This window comes from Plecotus auritus (genome assembly GCF_963455305.1).
Source record: "Plecotus auritus genome assembly, chromosome: 4".
Lineage (NCBI taxonomy): Eukaryota > Metazoa > Chordata > Mammalia > Chiroptera > Vespertilionidae > Plecotus > Plecotus auritus.
In genome coordinates this window covers 20430130-20450521 of record NC_137775.1, presented here as the reverse complement: position 1 = coordinate 20450521, position 20392 = coordinate 20430130, and the positions used below count along the sequence as shown (strand labels likewise).

The window sequence follows — 20392 nt, the reverse complement described above, 5'->3', positions numbered from 1 at the left end:
GTGTTGGTGAGTCCCATGTGGATGAAAGCAGCAGAATGAGTCCTGTGCCCCCCTGAGTGTTGTGAAAAGATGCACAGAGATATTAGACCCGAAGGGAAAGGTAATCAAGAGGACATGGAAAAGGAAGAGGTCAGCAGAAACACACTCGGATGAGTTACTCAGGGCTGCTTTGGCCCTTCATATGTTTATTGCCTAAAATATGCACATAGTCACACATGTGCAAGCATGCTCACACACTCATGCACTCAGCCTTTTGGTATATAGAAGCTGGGTTCCAGTCTGGAAGTGGAGAGGAGAGGGGGAAAAATCATTTTTTTTTTTAAATTGAGATCTAACTGACATATAACATTGTATAACTTTAAAGCTCTCACAGCTCCCACCTATGGCTAATTAAGTATCGAATAGAAAATAAATTGAGATAAAGACTGTAAAGTTATAATTCCTGGACACCTGAGCATTCTTGCAATATGATAAAAGCAGGGACTGGATGGTCACTTAAGACTCTAAATGTTGAGTTCAACAAATTGAACAGATTTCCTCGCTCCAGACACGTCAGAACTTTTAACATGTTAATAAGTATTTCCCAAGATTACATGATCACAGAATTCTATTCCTAGAACATCTATGGTTTGGGGAACACTGCCTTGGTTTTCCAGTGCTGATATTATGTAGATGATGTGCATAACCTGATTGCAGCAATCACTTACAGAATAGTTTTAATGACAAGTTGTTTTTTTTTTTATTATCTCCTCCTTTCCCTAACCCTTATTTCCCACCCCCCCTTCCACTGAAGCCTACATATCTCAGAAAATGTTTCTTCTAAACATTTTTGGACCCAACTAAGGAACTTTCTGGCTTATATAAATACAGAGAAATGATAAACCCTGAACATTCTTGGAAAACCCTAATCCAAATTCTTGCTAGAAAATCATACCTCTATATAAGATGATTTTTTTTTTTACTGGAAAACTTGAATTGGAGATAAGACATGCCATTTGATAAGTTGCATATATATGTTTCCATCTTTAATCAGATTAATAAAGATTTCAGATAGGAAATCATGCTTTTTGTCAAGAATTTCTCTCTTTGGTGATTTTTATTATTCAGATTGGAATTCTCTCCAGAATCCATTTGACCACTCTCACCAAAGTTAAAGCTGTAAGTTGCTTGCGGGCAAGGATTGTACTATGCATCTGTTTATATGCTCTGTCCAGCCCTGTGCCTAGCACATGGGAGTTGCTAAACAAATGTTTATTAAACAAAATGTATTATTTTAAATTCTAGATAGTTCAGAAACTAGTATCTAACATAGAACACACAGAACATGAAGCAAAGCAACATCAGAGACTATGCTCATCTATGTACATGGATTTAATGGCTTTGTATGACAGAGCAGCTGTCATTATCCAGTTGCTAAAATAATAATAATAGAGGTTGCCTGTCATCAGCTGAAGTGTGTGTGTGTGTGTTGGGGGGTGGGCATCAGGCATTTGATGTAAATCTGTCTTGAAAATGGTGTGTTCTGCTTTTATCATAAGTGATATACACATGTCCTCGTATTTTAAACACAATTAAAGACCTTCCATTTCTCGATGGCAAATACATCCTTCTTACTTCAGTTCTGTTATTCCATTACTAATTTACAGACGCTGCCATAGTCACAAATAGTACTTGTTGCTGCTAGGAACTGTCATTGGCACTTTGCCCATGGCCTGCTAGCTGCCAGCTAAATGCTCTCTGGGAGAATGGCCCCTGCTTCGTCTGTGCACCCTGGCTGCAATAGGGGTGATGGCTGGCAGGACGACAGAAGACAGGCAGGGACAGCCCTCTGTGGTGTTAGTGATGATGGTGAAAGCAGGTCACATCCTCTGCCTCCCATCCTAACCCTGCTCCCTGGGATGACAGCAAAGGGGCCTATTTTCAGTGCTAAAACCAGAGAGGTGTTGTTGTGTTTGTCAATGGTATCAAGGGAGAATTCTGTACCATTTTCATACTGAAACTGAAATCCAGAAGAACCTTTTCTTCAGAAAGACTTCAGGAGGGGAAATAATTACACAAATTACATAAAATAATATCTATGGCTCCACGGCAAAGCAGCCTAGTGAAATCAACAGGAATTACAACGCTGGCTCCGAAGTACGCAGAAGAGGATATAAATCATGATAATAAATTACATTTTATTCCTGTTTTCAAATTATATTTAAGGTAAATTATGAACTACTTGCTAAACTATGAACTACACAGTTAAGCCACAATTTAAGGACAAAAAGCTAATTAGAAAGCTAAAAAGAAATGGTGGCCAGGTAGGCAGTAAGATAAATCTTAAAGTGCGTGACTTTCCACTTGAGCAATACTTTCTTGGAAGATTGTAGGTTAATGCTTAACTTTAAAGATTAAAACATTAATCGCACATTCTCTGAGTGGAGATTTACAGAGAAATTTCCAGAGAATAAATAAACTATAAAAATATAATGTATCTGTTGGACAAGTATGGTGAGAAACTTTCTTTCATTTCACTGAGTGTGGCGGGGGACAGTACAAAGGATGATAATGCCTGTGGTTTTATGGCTCCCCAGGTAGAAATCATTTTGAAAGACAGTGGTGCTGGTGCTTACCTCTCGCAGCGTGGTCCTGCGTACCCGACAGGGCATTCATCACAGATCAATCCAAGACTTCGGTCTAAATGGCACGTCGGGCTAAAGCTATGTTGATGTTGTTGGGAAACAACAGGGACAAGGAAGAAGCACATACACAAAGTCATTAGCGGCATCTTTTCATTTCTCTTTCCCCAGTACTGCTGTGACAAAAGGATACAGGCTGGTCATTCTCGTCTCATAGACAGAGATGAGGGTCTGGCCAATCGAGGATGAAATAACATTGCTATCTCTGCAGACGTGAACATAGCCCAATAGAGAGCAATATTCCAGTGACATGTTATTAACTGACTTTTGACTGTTCTGGGTCCGTGATCACCAGGAACAAGTGGGACTGTACTGCTTCTTTCTAGGGATTCCCAGGCCTGGCAAAATACAGCCTCATATTCTTTCTCTCCAGCCAAATCCTTCTGAAATTGAAGCCTCCCAGAAAAATGTTAAGAGGTTTTGGAAAGTTCAGTATATGGTAGTGGAAGTGGTGGTGGGAATGGTGGTGGTCATGGGGTTCCTACTTTCAGTACTGCTACCAAAGGTGTGTGCATGAACATGTGTGCATGCCTTTGTGCATGCATGCGTGTGCACATGTGTGCATGTGAGTGTGCAGGCTGCTGCCCATATGTACTCATGGGCAGGCTGTTAACACAGAAGGAAGCCTCCCAAAAGCTTTCACAAGAGATCAGGTGTGCAATAATAAAACCAAAGGAACTAAAACAACATTTCCATTTCTCATCTTCTGGCATGTCCCAAAGTTTACCTCTCTTGTGGCACATATTTCCTATGTGGGTCTCAAGGAACAGACTTGAACACCAAGTCTAAAACCGGCCAAGGAGCTAACTGCATGTTAGCTTTAGCCTTCAACAATGTGTTCAACTCTGGCCACCCTTCTTTGCCTTGTGAGAGACACCTCTCATGCATGAACCCTTACCCCAAAACTGACAGATGGCTCTCTGAAGAGCCATCAACCATTTCCCATTCTGTAAATTCTGCTGCTCTACCATTTTAAAGGGAAATGCCCCCAATTAATCTTTCTCCCATTCTGTCTTCCCTAAATAGATTTATTTTCTATTATATATGACAGGATAATTCAGTAGAGGCTTGCTTGATGGCCAGCTGAATTAGAGGGAGAACAACAAATTAAACATTGCAAGGCCCGGTCTCGTTCCGCTCCTGACACTTGCATGACTTTGGAATACTTTCTTCACTTGTGCAGATCGGATCACCGGTACTATTATGAATAATATTCTTCTGGGTGAACTCACAGTAGCCCTCAAATATTTAATAATCCTAATTTTTTGATAGTAGCAAGCTATCAGAACCACGTAGTTTTATCATTTTAAATTTTTTTAATATATTTTATTGATTTTTTACAGAGAGGAAGGGAGAGGGATAGAGAGTTAGAAACATTGATGAGAGAGAAACATCAATCAGCTGCCTCCTGCACACTCCCCACCGGGTATGTGCCCGCAACCAAGGTACATGCCCTTGACCGGAATCGAACCTAGGACCCTTGAGTCCGCAGGCCGACGCTCTATCCACTGAGCCAAACCGGTTAGGGCAATAGTTTTATCATTTTAAACATTTCCACTCAGTGGAAAGTCTAAATGAATCTGTTGAGATATAGAGTGGGGTGGGGGTGGGGAGCTTGGTCTCTGATATCTTGAGTTTGCAAATATCACCCAGTTAAAATATTCCACGTTAAGGGGTTCTGGTGGCTGCCATTAACAGCAGAACCAAGACACACCCAGCCTGAGCTCTGTGAGAGGAGAACCATCTTTTAGAGGCAGCCTGTGGCTTGCCACCTGTGACCCCCAGGGAGCTCACTGTGGGTGAGTTTCTGGCAGGAGTATGGCTGCACTGAAGAGAAGAGGCACATGTAAAAGTGACAAGAAACAGGGTTTCCCTTCCTCCCCCCGTGCTTTGCTATTGTTTTCACACATAAAAGGAAGGACTGGATTTTTACAAATTTAAAAAATGTGTGTATGCCTTCTTTTAAGATTGGCATTCTTTAACTATCTCCTCATCTCTGGAAAAGGTTTCCCACCCATGTGGGACGATAGTGATTGAAGGAAAAACACACCAATTATTTTTAAAAATCCTAAATCTGTTTATCGTAAGTCATGTTAAAGGTGCCTGACAAGGCTTCTGACACTTTAAAGCTATGTATAAAATAGATTTCAAATTTCTAATATATTCATGCATTGCTTAAAGCTGACAGAAGTAAAGCAAAATGCTGTCACTGACAAAAGTCAATACTTTTATTTTCCAGGAAAAATTTAAACAATGACAATAATATATAAGATTTCATTAGCTCTTTACATTTTCAGAGTGATTTTTGCGAATAATTTTATTGCATTTTCCCCAACTTTTATGAGCTGCTTCGGGCAGACATACTTTTTCTTGCCCAATGTCATAGCTAGGAGAATTTAGCATGGGATCCAGGGCTTCTGAATTCTAATCTTATACTGTCTTCTCTCTTTATCCAAACAGCATTAAACCTACTTATAAAAAAAATGTGTGTTTAAACTTTTAATCATATAAATACCTGACAGGATACATTTAAACAAAATGTCCTCATAAAATATAACTGCATTTGTGCTTCAATGTTTTTTAATCAATATAAACTGAGGGCTCACTCCCTGATCACTATAATTGAATATATAGTTATGAAGAAAATGGCATTCAATACCAAAAGTAAGATGAGAATGAAAAATAAACACGGAAAACAAAAAAAAAATGTCTATAGAATTTGGATTGGCAAATGCAACAAATTGATTTGAGTTGGGCCAAAATATGAAGCTAACTGTTCTGTGACAGAACAAGGGAACTGTAAGATCATTGTTGACTTCAAGTGCTTCCAAGATTATGTCATTTGACTCTAGTTGGCCAGCTCTACACTGGCAGAGGGAGTGTTCTGCTTCCTGAAGTATCTACTACATGCCACAGAAGACACAAGAGACCCAAGGAGAGCAAGCATTTCCACAAATAAGTAGAGGAAGAGAAGCTAATTTTAAACTGCATAGTAAAGATATGCACATGGAAGTCATTTTTATTAATGGCTGAACATAGAATTTTATATTTATAACTAGAGGCCTGGTGCATGAAATTTGTGCACGGGGGGGCTGTCCCTCAGCCCAGCCTGCACCCTCTCCAATCTGGGATCCCTCTCACAATCCAGGACTGCTGGGTCCCAACTGCTTGCCTGCCTTCCTTCCTGATTGCCCCTAACCACTTCTGCCTGCCAGCCTGATCACCCTCTAACCACTCCCCTGCCAGCCTGATTGATGCCTAACTGCTCCTCTGCCAGCCTGTTTGGCCCTAACTGCCCTCCCCTGCAGGCCTGGGTCCTCCCCTACTGCCCTTCCCTGCAGGCCTGGTCACCCCCAACTTCCCTCCTCTGCCGGCCTAACTGCCCTCCCCTGCAGGCTTGATTGCCCCCAACTGCCCTCCCTTGCAGGCCTGGTCCCTCCCAACTGCCATGCCCTGCTGGCCATCTTGTGTCCACATGGGGGCAGCCATCTTGTGTTGGAGTGATGGTTAATTTGCATATTACTCTCTTATTATATAGGATTATTAGATAGGATAGAGGCCTGGTGCACTGGTGGGGGCTAGCTGATTTGTCCTGAAGTGTGTCCTAGATCAGAGTGGGGGTTCCCTTGGGGCATGGGGTGGCCTGGGCAAGGGGCCTGTGGTGGTTTGCAGGTCAGCCACGCCTCCAGGCAACTCAAGTGGAGGCCCTGGTATTTATTTATCTTCTATAATTGAAACTTTGTAGCCTTGAGCAGAGCCAAGCCTCCTGCTCGCTTCATGGCCGCAGCCATTTTTGGTTGGGATTTATTTATCTTTTATAATTGAAACTTTGTAGCCTTGAGTGGAGGCCTGGGCCTGCCAGGGTGTGCGGAAAGCTTGGCTTCCTCCATCACCAGGGGAAACTCAAGCCTCCTGCTCTCTCCAGCTCCGTGGCTGCAGCCATTTTTGTTGGGATTTATTTATCTTCTATAATTGAAACTTTGTAGCCTTGAGTGGAGGCCTGGGCCTGCCAGGGTGTGCGGAAAGCTTGGCTTCCTCCATCACCAGGGGAAACTCAAGCCTCCTGCTCTCTCCAGCTCCGTGGCTGCAGCCATTTTTGTTGGGATTTATTTATCTTCTATAATTGAAACTTTGTAGCCTTGAGTGGAGGCCTTGGCCCGCCAGGACGTGCAGAAAGCTTGGCTTCCTCCATTGCCAGGGAAACCCAAGTCTCCTGCTCGCTCCATGGCTGCAGCCATCTTGGTTGGGTTAATTTGCATACTTGCTCCTGATTGGCTTGTGGGTGTGGCTTGTGGGTGTAGCGGAGTAATGGTTAATTTGCATATTACTCTTTTATTAGATAGGATGATATATATATATATATATATATATATGTGTGTGTGTGTGTGTGTGTGTGTGTGTGTGTGTGTGTGTGTACTATGTATGAATTTGCTCCAAAAATAATTTAATTCTACCTACCAACAGATGTACATTAAGATAAAATGAATTGCCTGGGTTACGGGCTTGATTCCCAGTAGGGGGCATGCAGGAAGCAGGTGACCAATGATTCTCTCTCATCATTGATGTTTCTATTTCTTTCCCCCTCTCCCTTCCTCTCTGAAATCAATAAAAAAATATTTTAAAAAAGATAAAATGCATCAATAAGGTTAAAGGCAAAAAAAATCCTGAAAAATCAAATCAAATCAAAGTGCAAAATTTATTTTGTAAGATTATGTTCATTTGGTAGTGGCAGGTCAACATATGGCTTTGAGCTATCTCACAGCTATTGCAAGAGGGAACAAACTGTCTCTTGGGACTAAACATTCCCTTGGTCACTGGCATAACATTTCCATCATTAGGGTTAGACAATCAGGGCATGTTCTGTGTTTGTAGATACAATAAGGAAGAAGAATTCCTTTTAACTAATTGTAAACTGGAACACTTGGGTAGGGCAAGAGAAACCAAAAGGGATTAGAAGCTGCAAAGGGATGAGAAGGAGCAGAGGCCTGAGAGGAAGAGAAGAAAATTGAAGGAAAGACTCATTTGCTTCATGATTTCGGTTTGGGCCACATGAATTTTTGATGTTTCTTCATAAGTGTTTTCTTCTTTCAGTTCAGTGATCTCTGTTTTATATATTCTTAGGAAAACCATTAAACAAACACATGTTTCTTTAATTATCTTCAAATACTATGAAATTTGAATTAGTGTCTGTAATTGGGTTTTGTAATTAGAATTGGGTTATTTTCTGTCTTTGGATATTATATTTCTCTAAACCTGGGTTTCTCATTCTGCAAAATGAGGTAATATGATCTACTTAATAAAGGCTTTTATGCTAAAAATGTAGGAAAGAAACTCTTACAGTGGCATAGTATATCATAGCTGTGATTTAATACTTTAAAATGTTTTGCCAAAGTAGATTGATTTGTTTAAATTCTAAGGTACTTAGTCACCCATTACATAATTAAACTTGCACTTTCTGAGAAAGGAGGCAGGTGTAAACACAAGGAAGGCACACAGATCAACTTTTAGCTAATACTATAGGAAAAGATATCCATGGTTACAAATAAACTCCAGTATTTTACTAGCTTAGCACAAGAAAGGCTTATTTCAAGTTCATACTACATAGCTAATGCTTATTAGTAGGGAACTCTGTTCCACAGATTCATTCAGATATCAAAGAATGGGCATTTCACCACTTTGCCATGCTGCCGCCTCAAGATGGACTCTCATGAGAGAAGAAAGAGCATGGACAACTATTAACTGCACCTAACCCATTTGCCAGAACTAGTGACATAGCCTCAACCCAATTGCAAGAGAGATTGGAAAAGGTGGAGAAGTCCTTGTACCATATGATAAGCATTACTATCTCTATTATTTTCCCATTATTTAAAAAATAAACTGTTTTCTATGAAAGAAATAAACTGCCCAAGTCCTTACATTTGAGTTAGCATAATGGTTGCCAAACCCAGGGTCATTTTTACAATGAACATTTACAGTTTGTCTAACCTTAAGTTCTATTAACTATTTTTCTTTGCTTCTCGTCAATGTCTCTGAAATTGTTTCTACTTCTATAGCCCCACTGGAAGAAGAACAGAGGGGTGAATACATGGGTTCTAATATTGGTTCTGCCACAAGCAAGCTGTATGATCATGATCAAGTCACTTAATTTCTCAGGAGTCTAGTTTTCCATCCTGGTTTATGGAATTAGTATGATAGATCATAATCACCCATATGGACATAAAACTTCGTATAGGAAAGTACTCTAAATTATCTAACACACTCTAAAATTTCTGAAGAATGTTGTTCAATGTTTACTTAAATTTACCTTTTGCCTCAGAATAATATTAGAAAATAATATTTTCTATTAGAACTATTAATTTTAACAATAATTCAATGTGGTGCTGGGGTGAATCCAAGAGTCAGCTCTAGAAGTGGTCCATTCTTTCAGGAAGATAAATTTCAGCATTCCTGATGCACACAAAGAAGTACATATTCATAATATTAGTAGGTAGAATGTATTGAGTGTTTGCCTTCTGTCCAGCTTTGTGCCAAGAATGTCTCTAATTTTATTATGTAATTGATGAAAATCTATGATTATAATAACTATTCAAACACATCCGGGGTGTTCAAAGGCAAATAATCATGTGTTAATTTCATAAAATATTTAATCTATAAGCTATGTGATGTCAGAAATTAATTAATATAAAACATTTGAAATATTTACAATTTTATTTGCTTCTCTAGAGATAAATTTCATGATCTAGCTACAATCCATAGCTATAATATATACATCACTAAGATGAGGCTAAGTAAAGAGCAGACACTGTAAATAGTTGATGAAATTTATATATATATATACACTAGAGGCCTGGTGCATGACATTAGTGCACTAGAAAGGGTGGGTTCCCTCAGCTTGGCCTGTGCCCTCTCGCAGTCCGGGACCCCTCTTCTGGCTGAGTGGCACTCCCCCATGGGAGCGCACTGACCACCAGGGGGCAGCTCCTGCATTGAGCATCTGCCTCCGGGTGGTCAGTGCACATCATAGCGACCATTTGGTCGATTTGCATATTAGGGTTTTATTATATAGGATATATAATTTAAATATTACATGCTTTTCTTTATTTATACATCAAAATAAGTATACCAATACTTATCTCTATCTCCCTACACATCTGTTTTATTTAGCAATGTTATGTAAGAAATTTAGATCCAAAATCCTTGTGATCTATAAGATTTATGATCAGAGATCAAATAGATAAGTCACTAAGGTAAAACCATCACTAAGCTTTAACCTGTAGATGAAGGTTGCAGCAATCTCTAGCTGATTTCTTTTTCTTCTTGATATATCATACAATCATATTCATATCAATATGTCCATATTCAATATATATTATGTTCAATTTAGTCTTCAGAGTTTAAAATAGCAGTAATGACTATTTTAAAACTTTTGAAAAGGAGACTTCCTCTAAGGTACTGTGTCCCGTTATTTAATGATTTTAAAAGAAAACTTAGGTTATTAGATTAAAATAAACTTTGTTTCATTACAATTGTGCAGTAAACTATGTTAATTTTCCAAGTTGTTCTAAATTTAAGAGACTTTAGAACACTGGATACAAACTTTCAGGATTTTATAAATAAGTGAATTATCACTGTCCCCCCAAAATGCCACATTTAAAGCTAGAATTTAAAATAGGTTACTACTCTATTCCCGATTCTACTTATACGGGTAAAAGTATGTACATGTAACCATGTTGAAAAATGAAGGATCTTTAAATACTTGGTATAACTGATATTGTTACTATTGAATTTTTTTAAAAAATCTGTATAATCATACAAAATTGGAATACACAGACTCGAGGAAATACACTCATTGGGCCCTGGTACCGCAATCCCTTTGACACTGATGAATGGTGTTCTAGCACTTGCTTACTTTCTCTTTTCTTTCAAACACACTTAGAACCCATTTTAAGGTAGAAGCATAGTAAACAGAGAAGGACGGGCTATGAGTGCCAACAATTACACAAAGTTCTCTCCCTAATGGTCCATCTGCATTTGTAGTCATGTTGGTCAGACTTGAGGATTAATCCATAAACTCTACATATTCAATTAGTTATGTAATTCTAAAAATGTATGATGCTAAGATTCATATGGTGCTATAACTGGCCAGCTCTGCTGGATTGACAGCGGTACTAGTCCCTATGACTTCTGGCTGAGAAGAAGTGCAACACAAATCAGTGGAGAAAAGCAATCCTTCTGCTTTCTTCAGTGAAAGATAGTGTTGAACAATGGGTTTCGTCTATATTAAGTGGCTCTGCAGAATTCATTCAGTCATAGTGAATGAACAGGTTTTCTATTGCACGATATAATCATTCACAAATACACCAGAGAGCAAGGTTCGTGTCAAATTACAGTCAACATAGGCCCCACTAACCATTAATTGTGAAGGGATTTAATTTGTTCTCCTATATTCATTATTTTGCAGTAGCTTTCCCTTTTGCCTTCTTCCTCTTCTATGACACCCTTTGTTGCTAAAGGTTCCTCAGTTTTGTGCCCACCCAGGCTTATACCCTAAACTTTGGAAATGATTTGATCACTAATATACATTAACTCAGTTTCCCATTTAATTACTTTTAATGTTATCACTTAAAATGCATTGTATTTGTTAAAGAAGTCTGCAATGTAGGCTGTAGAGGAAAGAAAACACATGGACTTAAAATTCCAACTCTAATATTTTATTTTAAAACATTTTAAATTTATTTTTTAGACAGGGATACACTGATTGGCTGTATCTCTCTTACATCCTATACGTACCCTGGGGTATTGAACCTAGAAGCTTGGCATATGCCTTGCCCAGGAATCTACCCTATGACTTTCCAGTGTACAGGATGATGTTCCAACCAACTGAGTTACACTGTCCAGGGCCCAGCTCTGGTACTTTAGTATTTTATGACTGAGCAAATTACTTGATAATAGTCAGTCCTTATTTTGGGCTCACCATGTCCAACGACTGTTTTAGGCACTTTGTGTATTTTAATTGATGTAATTCTCACAAAAACTCTGTGTGTGTATATATGTACATGGGGGCATTTGTATATGTTTGTATAAAATATATCTGTTCTTTGGAGTTAGTTTTGAAATTCTGTTTGACTTCCATCTTTATATACTAAATCAACTAAACTATAGCTAAAGTATTCAAAATTCTGCAGAATAAACTGTGATAACTTTAAATATTTTATATTTTAAACATATTACATTCCCGAGAAACTTATGCATATATTCATTGTTTATGTGTGACAAGAGAAAGGGTATATTCCCTATAAAAATGCACTTACAGAACTGGATGCCCAACTCTTTAGAGAGGTAAGTTTGTTACTCACTTATTTGATGGGATGTTGAGTGGACAGGCACAGGGCTGACAATCTTCAGCAGTTCCTTTGGTAGGATCGCCATAGAAACCAGGAAGACATTTATTGCAATATGGGCCACCTGTGTGATCTCTACAGTTCTGAGAAAGAAATGCACATCAAAGTTTATTATTTTGGTCTCAAGCAACATGTTACCAAAAATAGGTCTGCGGAGTCATTAGTCTGTTCCCTGCCAGGAATAATAATTTTCCACATTAAATGGTCAATTTTACAGCTGGGAAATAGCATTAGAAGTTAATTTAATACATGCTAGTTTCAGCATATGCAACTTACAAAAAGATGACTGAAATTAATTACTTTTTTTGTCATAATGCAAATCTTATGTCCTTTCTTTAGAATGAATTTTTTTTCTTGAGGAAATACATGTGCTTGTTCATGCACGTGTAAGTATGTATAGTCATAGAGACTGCATAAAAAATGTTCAATGGGAACTGTAGCCGATTCTAGGTACAAATTCAATTGTTCAGCTTAAAACTGCTGATTTAATGAGAACTGTGGCTAATCAAATAAATCCTCTGGGACTATAACCCTCTTACTTCAGAGATTAACTTGGACCTCAGTGGGCTCTGGTGAATTGCACAATGCATTAATGTATTACATCTGTGAGGAGCTTGTTTGACTCATATTAAACAATGAGAATATTGAAAAAAATTTAAATATATTCCAATACATATTGAAAACACAAGGCACATAACAATTTCCCTAAGACAATTTTTTAAAAACTAAAACAGCATTTTTCTGTCAACTAGCAGTTATTAAACCCAGGTTCTTTTCAAAAATAAAAAGAATAATAATTTATATCTTGATTTCTTCATGTTAATTAAAGTACATTTATCAATTCAGGCTGTGCTCACAAAACTCATCAAGACTGGTTTAAAGGTGAACAATCGAGTTAATCAAGCAGTGGGATTAGCTACAAAACTTTCGATAGCAAAATTTGATAAATTTGTATCATGTTTTGGCATCATGCAGACATAACTTAATTCTTTGGTTTCCAATGGTACAATAAAACATATCTAATGCTTACTAAATATCATATAGTAGGGATTCATTATGACTAAAATACATTTTTAATTTTACAAACATTTATGATTATAATTTTTTCTCATATTGAAAAGAGTTCCTCAGAGCTTAGGGGTGTAAAAACTTTATTGTTATGACTAATAACCAAATAGGAAATAGCTAAAATATAATTTCATTTTAAACTAAAGTAAAATGGATGACCATTGGGATAGCCACCTTAATTTAATGAATATCCTGAATTATTATTTACTTCAGTATATTTTTAAGTATATATTTCAGTATATTTCAAAGAAGCTCAATTTTAATTATATTTAGGGAGTGGATTTAATAAAAACACACAGAAATACACACTTTTGAACATAGCTTGTTATGTTCCCAAGGGAGAGAAACAGATTCTTTATCGAGCAGAAGATATTAAATGAAAATCCAATCATTTAACTCTCTGAACCTCTCACTTTCATTCTGCAAAATAAGAGAGCTAAAGCCCATGATTTATGGAGTTTTCAAACTCTGAAATCCCATGACAGTTTCACAACCACAGGTGAAGAGGTAATTCTTTAGTATCTGGTTATACTAGAAAGTTGGTTTTTCCTTAAGGTATTTTAAATTCCGTCTGAAATTTATTTAGTAACCCTCTTTCAAAGATAGCATAGAGGTTAACTTCACTATCAACAGTTGTCTAAATAAGCATATTTGGATGGAATGTGCAAACCATGATTCAGTTTGACGAAAGGCTTTCTTCTTTGACTTCATCTCTATATTAGTTCCTTTCAGTTTCCAGGTTTAGCTCACATTGTCTATTACCAAAAAAAATGTATGTTTTTGCAATGATCTTTGCCTATTATCATAATGAAATGATCAAAATGATCTCTTCAAAGACTTAGGGGTTTTAAAAAATAAAATCATAAAACTGATTGTCTTATCCTTGTTGAAAATGGTATTTCCAAAAGTTCACTGAAAACCTGTGCAACTCAGAGACCCTGTTTGTTTAACTACTGATTTAAAGGAGAAATAATATGTAGTAGCTTCTTATATTTCCTAATGTCATGTTTCATTTCATGGAAATAATAAAATCAATCTTAAAACTCAAGTGTCTTTTCAATTGTAACTATAAAGTTGCCTTAGATAACAACAGACTGGAAATCAAGTTGTAAAAGATAAAAGGTTCACTCTGATGACTTTACTCTGGTTATTTTTACAGATGTCCTGCTACACAAGTGGCTTCCAAATGTCTGTTCACATCACAAAGCACAAGAACAATGAGAAGGAGAGAGTATACAATCTTCTCATGTGGCTCTGAATGTTTCCTGGGTCACTTCAAATGGACTTTGAGTTAAAATGACTTTTTCACATAGGTCCACACTATAACAGAGGTCTGGGTTTTGAACTAATATCAAAATCTATTTTAATTTCTAATCAGATTTAAAACCCAAGGTAACTGAAAAATAGTTTATCTGTAAATTTCATAACATCTTTTTAATGCAAGAGGAAAACATCAATATATATAAAAAGGGCAGTGACCGTAATGACCGAAGGCTCAACCGAACACCAGAAGTCAGTCCTGCAGTCAGTGCTGGGTTTCCGTGGTGACCCAGCACTGACTGCTGCTGCTGCGGGTGCAGTGACCCAGCACTGACTGCTGAGGGGGCTGTGGATCAGGCCCGGAGAGAGGCCTGGAGAGAGAAGCAGGGTCTGATCCATAGCTTCCATGGCAGCTGTTGATCAGCCCTTGCCTCTCTATTTCTCTTTGGGCCGGGCCAGCAGCGCACCTCTCTTTCTCTCCAGGCCTCCACAGGGGCTGCTGATCAGCCCCGCCTCTCTGATCAGGCCTGAAGATAGGCCCGGAGATGCTGACTAGCATAGAAACCAACCAATCAGAACCAAATCTGGGAGAACTGTGAGGAGCCAATGGCTGCCTAGGAGGCAGAGCTTTTGACACTGACTGGCATAGAAACCAACCAATCAGAACCAAATCTGGGTGAACTGTAAAGGCAGAGCCTAAGGTGGGGGCTGAGGAGGGGTTTTAAGGCAGTTGGGGACGAGATCAGGCCTGCAGGATAGGGCCATTGGGGGCAAGATCAGGCCAGCAGGGGAAGGTAGTTGGGGGTGAGATCAGGGCAGCAGGGGAGGGTTTTAGGGGCAATCAGGCAGGCAGAGGTAGTTAGGGGCAATCAGGCCAGCAGGGGAGAGCAGTTGGGGGTGAGATCAGGCCGGCAGGGGAGGGCCCTTGGGGCAAGACCAGGATGGTAGGGGAGGGCAGTAGGGGGCAACCAGGCCAGCAGGGGAGGGCAGTTGGGGGCAAGATCAGGCCGGCAGGGGAGGGCAGTTAGAGGTCATCAGGCAGGCAGAGGCAGTTGGAGGAGAGATCAGGCTGGCAGGGGAGGGCAGTTAGGGGTAATCAGACAGGCAGGCAGAGGCAGTTAGGAGTGATCAGGCAGGCAGGCAGAGACATTAGGGGAGATTGGGCAGGCAGGCAAAGGGGTTAGGGGCAATTAGGTAGGCAGGAAGAGACAGTTAGGGGCCATCAGGCAGGCAGGCAGAGGCAGTTAGGGGTGTTCAGGCAAGGCAGGCAGGTGAATGGTTGGGAGCCAGCAGTCCCAGATTGTGAGAGGGATGTCTGACTGCAGGTTTAGGCCCAATCCAATTGGAGAGGGTGCAGGCTGGGCTGAGGGAACCTCCCCCATGCACAAATTTCATGCACCAGGCCACTAGTAAATAATAAAAAAAAAGAAGCTAAAGTGCTGATCAGCTGAATAGTAAGAATGTCCTTGATGTGCAACATTCAAATATTTTTCTCCCTGTGGATCATATTAGAATCAATGTGCTAAAAATGGTGTGTCAGCACTTTGCTATCAATACTATTTTAGATAACGATAGTTGAAAGTTGCCAGAAAATACCTTAATGATCATCTATTTACCAGCTACAACGGAAAACCCCAAAAACACCAGATTCTATCAGAATCTCTACCGTTTCCCTAAGGTTCCCTCTGTTATTTGAAGGTGGGCTCCCATCTCTCTGTCCATGAAACATTTCGTTAGTAGAAAGCCTCAAATAACCTTTGCTCCCTCCCTTTCCACCTCCTAAAAATATGTTGAATGAAACTATTTTATTCCTAAGAAAAAAAGACTTGCATCCTTGGAAATATCACAAAACCAAATGGGCCAACAGAATGATCTGATTTAATACTAATGAATTCAACATGAAATATTACTATTGGGAACATTCCAAGCCTGGTACCACGATATTTTTATTTTTGTCTTTCTAGGTTTAAAGAAAGCAAATTCGTATTCATTTTAAGCTGAAATTTCCTATTGCAAGTTAGTGAAGGTATTTAAAGGTAACAATATTTTCCCCAAGGTACATTTTAAAAGTCTTATGGTATAATTAGAATCAAAATCACTTAGTCTTTCTATTCATAAAAATGCCATTTTAAAAATCTACTGCTCTACAAATTAAGCCTATCATGTTTTATACTGCAATGCAATTAAACAATCTAATATAAGAAAACAGAAAGAGCATCAATAGTTCTAAATGCCAAATTACATAGAAACAAAAGCCCTGAATTTTCATTTTGGATTTTTCCCAGATGCTTTTAAGTAGAAGAAAAAGGGACGAAATGAGTAAGAGAAAGAGAGAACACAGAAATACAGAAAACAGAGTCTGCCTGAAATTCTACAGGGAAATGAGAGTATGATATCCTCCTAAACTGGCACCGTTTCAAATTGTGTTTCTGTAAGACTAATGAAATGAGAAGTGTTGTTTCAAGCTTCATGCCATGTCAGACAAGATAAAACTAACATGCCCTCGAGTTGATCAGAATGGTCTATTCAGTGCAATTCTCCAATCCAAAGCCTTCTTAGCAGGATAGAAAGTGCTTCACTCTTTGTAGAGCTGTTTTTTTTGTTAAAAGTGTAGACTTAATTGAAAGAGTAAACAGCTCTGATGAATATGTATTGCATATATTTATTATTTTAATCTATATATGATGCCTTGTATTTAGTTAAATGCTGCAATTTAAAAATAAACATACATGCCGTATGCTCTCATTTTCAATGTCAAAACAAACAAACAAATTGTTGCTATTACATAGGTTATCTTTTACTTTTCATGCTATGGGAATACAAATCATTTCCTGTTAGAGAAGTATGGTCTATGTTTGGTAGATTTATGGAGGGGATTAAAACCATGCATTTTCATGGTAAATGTGTACCTGTCATTAGTTACATTTTATTTTGATGTACCTGATCCTAATTCAATTTTTAGCCTAATAGGAAGAAACACTTCCTAATACCTATTATTCGAGGAGAGCACATATGAAAGAGCATTCTCAACTTCCAACCCAGTTCAATATAAAGATCTCTGTCAAATCACAAGACTCAAGTGTTTTAGGTCACGAAGGTATTGATTGAAGTGCAGGGCCTGTGGAGCTGATTTCAGCCTTGTCAGTCAGCATCCACAAAGAAGAAAGCACTTACCAGGCATTCTGCAGTGACATCATCACAGGAATCCGCATGACCAAAGCACTGGCAAGGTTCACAGATGCCACCAAAAACAGTGCCGTTTACTCGTCTGTGCCTAGGCCAACAAGACTAAAACAAAGATAATGTTTCAAGTCAGTCTCAGGAATTTTCTTTTAATTTGTTTTTTCTTTTTTGTCTTTTTGGGTAAAGAAAAATATTTAGGCAGCAAACTCAACAAATGTGCTTGTCAAAGCTTTGCTGAGTTATTGAAACATTGCTACAGAGCTATTCCTCCTGACATTGGAGCTTCGTACTGACCTTAGCGTTATTGGCAGGTATGAGATTAGAGGAAGCATTAGCTTGAAGTCTCTTCTGAAATAGCAAAATAAAGCAGAGATATAAAGAATTGAAATGTGACAGTCTTGAAGTAAAAAGCACAGACAAAAAAGAAGGAAAAGCAGCCAACATAAAAGGATTCTTAAAAGAACCTTAGCCTACCTTGGCAACTAATGTCAACCCAAGGAATGTTGATTCTCTGGAATGCACTACCTTTCCCACATACTAACTACCCTTAACTTGGTCACGTTCAGAAAATCTTCGCAATAATTTGGAAGACAACCCACTCTTACATTTTATTACATACTCTGCTAACTTCTCCAAATACATAAATCATATATTTCATTCTCAGTTTCCTTCATCCTATTATCTTTTCTCAATTTTACACAAAAAAAGTCTATGATTTATTTATTATACACTCCCTTCATGTTTTGTTTTATGGTAGTATCTTACTAGAACTTTACATTCATTTTTTTTTTAAGTATGAAACACTTTATCAGATAAAACCAGCATTCTGATTAAAAAAGGATATTTGGGTCTTAGAATACCTGTGTGTCCATGCCAGCTCTAAGACCACCATCTCCCTTAACTAAGTTTTCCTTCTGTGGGGGTTACTACAAACTGGGTGGGATATAAAATAGGGGGGAACATGGCTGTTCTCTAGGAGCTTATGATCTCCCTCAAATTATAACTGCATTCTGTGGGTGATTTACTTTGTTTCTGGATGGTTAACTACAACATAATATTTCATGAAAAGGTCTTTTTTCCCCAGTTGAAATGAAAACAAGAGAGAAATCACTGAAGTAATAAAGTATATAGAACTGTGTTGTGTATTGTTAGAAATGTTCCTTCTGCCGGAGGAGCTGAAGACTCTTAAATTTGAACACTGATAGCAAACACATAAAAAAATGATGTGCCAATACTTCACATCTGAAAGAAAAGCAAAAGCAACCTTCCTCTTAATCGGGCAGTACAAAAAAGAAGGTGTCAATTTTCTGTCCCTTCTAATAATTGCTCTCTGTTAAATTTTTGCTACCCTATAAATTCATTGTAGGAGGTTTTCTTCTGTGATATATATTTCTAAAAACTGGGAGGCTACATATCCAGAAAGGGGTAGAAATTAAGGGTGTTGATATCAGAGAGAGAACTGATCTAGTGTTTTTAGGACAAATAATCATGGAATTATTATTTATAAGCTTTATATTATACTCATACCCAAACCTCTTAAACTTCCAAACTCCTCACCTCTCTCTCTTAGCCAGTGATTTCATCGCATTAGCCACAGAGACACTGGAAGCCAATGGAAGCCATCTTTCCACTACTAAGTCCAAAAGCACAGGTGTAAATCGCCATTGGCCATATTCCCCTCCAGAACAATGGGGGCAGGGCATGCAGGGTCCCTCATCTTCTCAAAGGAATATTGTCCCACTAGTGATCTGTATTCCATTATCTATCTACATTTAGACCAGACAGATATGCAAAGTTCAATATCGTCTTCCCAATATTCCCTCTGTGCTGCATCAGTAACAGCTTTCTTTTCTATTGGATTGCTATTATCAGCTCAAAAAATGATCGAGTATCCTCATCAAAATTTAACTAACAGAAATAGCAAAAAATGACAAAATTAGTTCCTTAATATCCAATAGCTTCCCAGTTACTTGCCTGCCTCTTTTTTCAGTAAAACTCCTCTAAATTGTTTTTCTTCCTCACTTCCCTTTCATGCTGCCCCCCCCCACCCCATTCTAATCCATCTTGTACTGCCACCACTATTGAAAACTGCTCTTGTCTGTGTCACCAAATTTCAGGTAGCCAAATCCAAGGGACAAGTCTCCAATTACATTTTATCTGACCTCTCGTCAACACTGGTTTAGTCGATTCCTTTCTCCCTCAACACCCTCTTCTTGTAACTCTCATGACATCCCAGTCCCCAAGTTTCTGTTTTCCCTTTGCTGTCTCTTCTGTCTCTACTCCACTTCTCCTTGTCAGAAGCTCCTGGGGAGTTAGTCACTTTTCTCTTTTTTATCACACTCTCTCCTAGCCAATTGTATGCAGTCCCACCATTGATGAGGCTTCCAAATGCATATCTTTAGAGCAGACAGATATGCAAAGTTCAAGAGCTACATATTCTAACTATACATTGAAATCTGTACTTCACAAACCTAGTATTTCTAGAATGGGCTGCTTATTTCAGCTACCCTCTTGCTCAGTAAATGACACCACAACCAATTCCGCAAGCTAGTAATCTGACTCATTCTTAAACTATTTTTCTTTTAACATTCCTTTGGCATGTAGTGTATCAGTAAGTCCTACTGGTTCTACTATCAAAATATACATAGAATAAACACCTCTTTCTACCTTGCCTGCCATTATACCAACACAAACTATTACTATAACTATCTTCTGCCACAAAAACATATCAACTATTCTTGCCCTCTATATTATGTTTTCATACTGTAGTTATAAAAACTTTTTCAAAAAACATAACTC

General features: G+C 38.4%; 1 protein-coding gene across 2 annotated transcripts in view; it reads right to left on the bottom strand.

The window, feature by feature from the left end:
* Positions 1-20392, bottom strand: part of LAMA2 (laminin subunit alpha 2) — a 519987-nt gene that overhangs the window by 204485 nt on the left and 295110 nt on the right. The window contains exons 16-19 of one of the 2 annotated variants that reach the window (XM_080664727.1): positions 17888-17941; positions 17585-17698; positions 12038-12165; positions 2616-2702 (exon numbers count right to left, since the gene is read on the bottom strand). In XM_080664727.1, the coding sequence (XP_080520853.1) occupies positions 2616-2702; positions 12038-12165; positions 17585-17698; positions 17888-17941 (383 nt within the window). The remainder of the gene's footprint in view (positions 1-2615; positions 2703-12037; positions 12166-17584; positions 17699-17887; positions 17942-20392) is intronic. The other variant, XM_080664728.1, reaches the window with a different exon arrangement.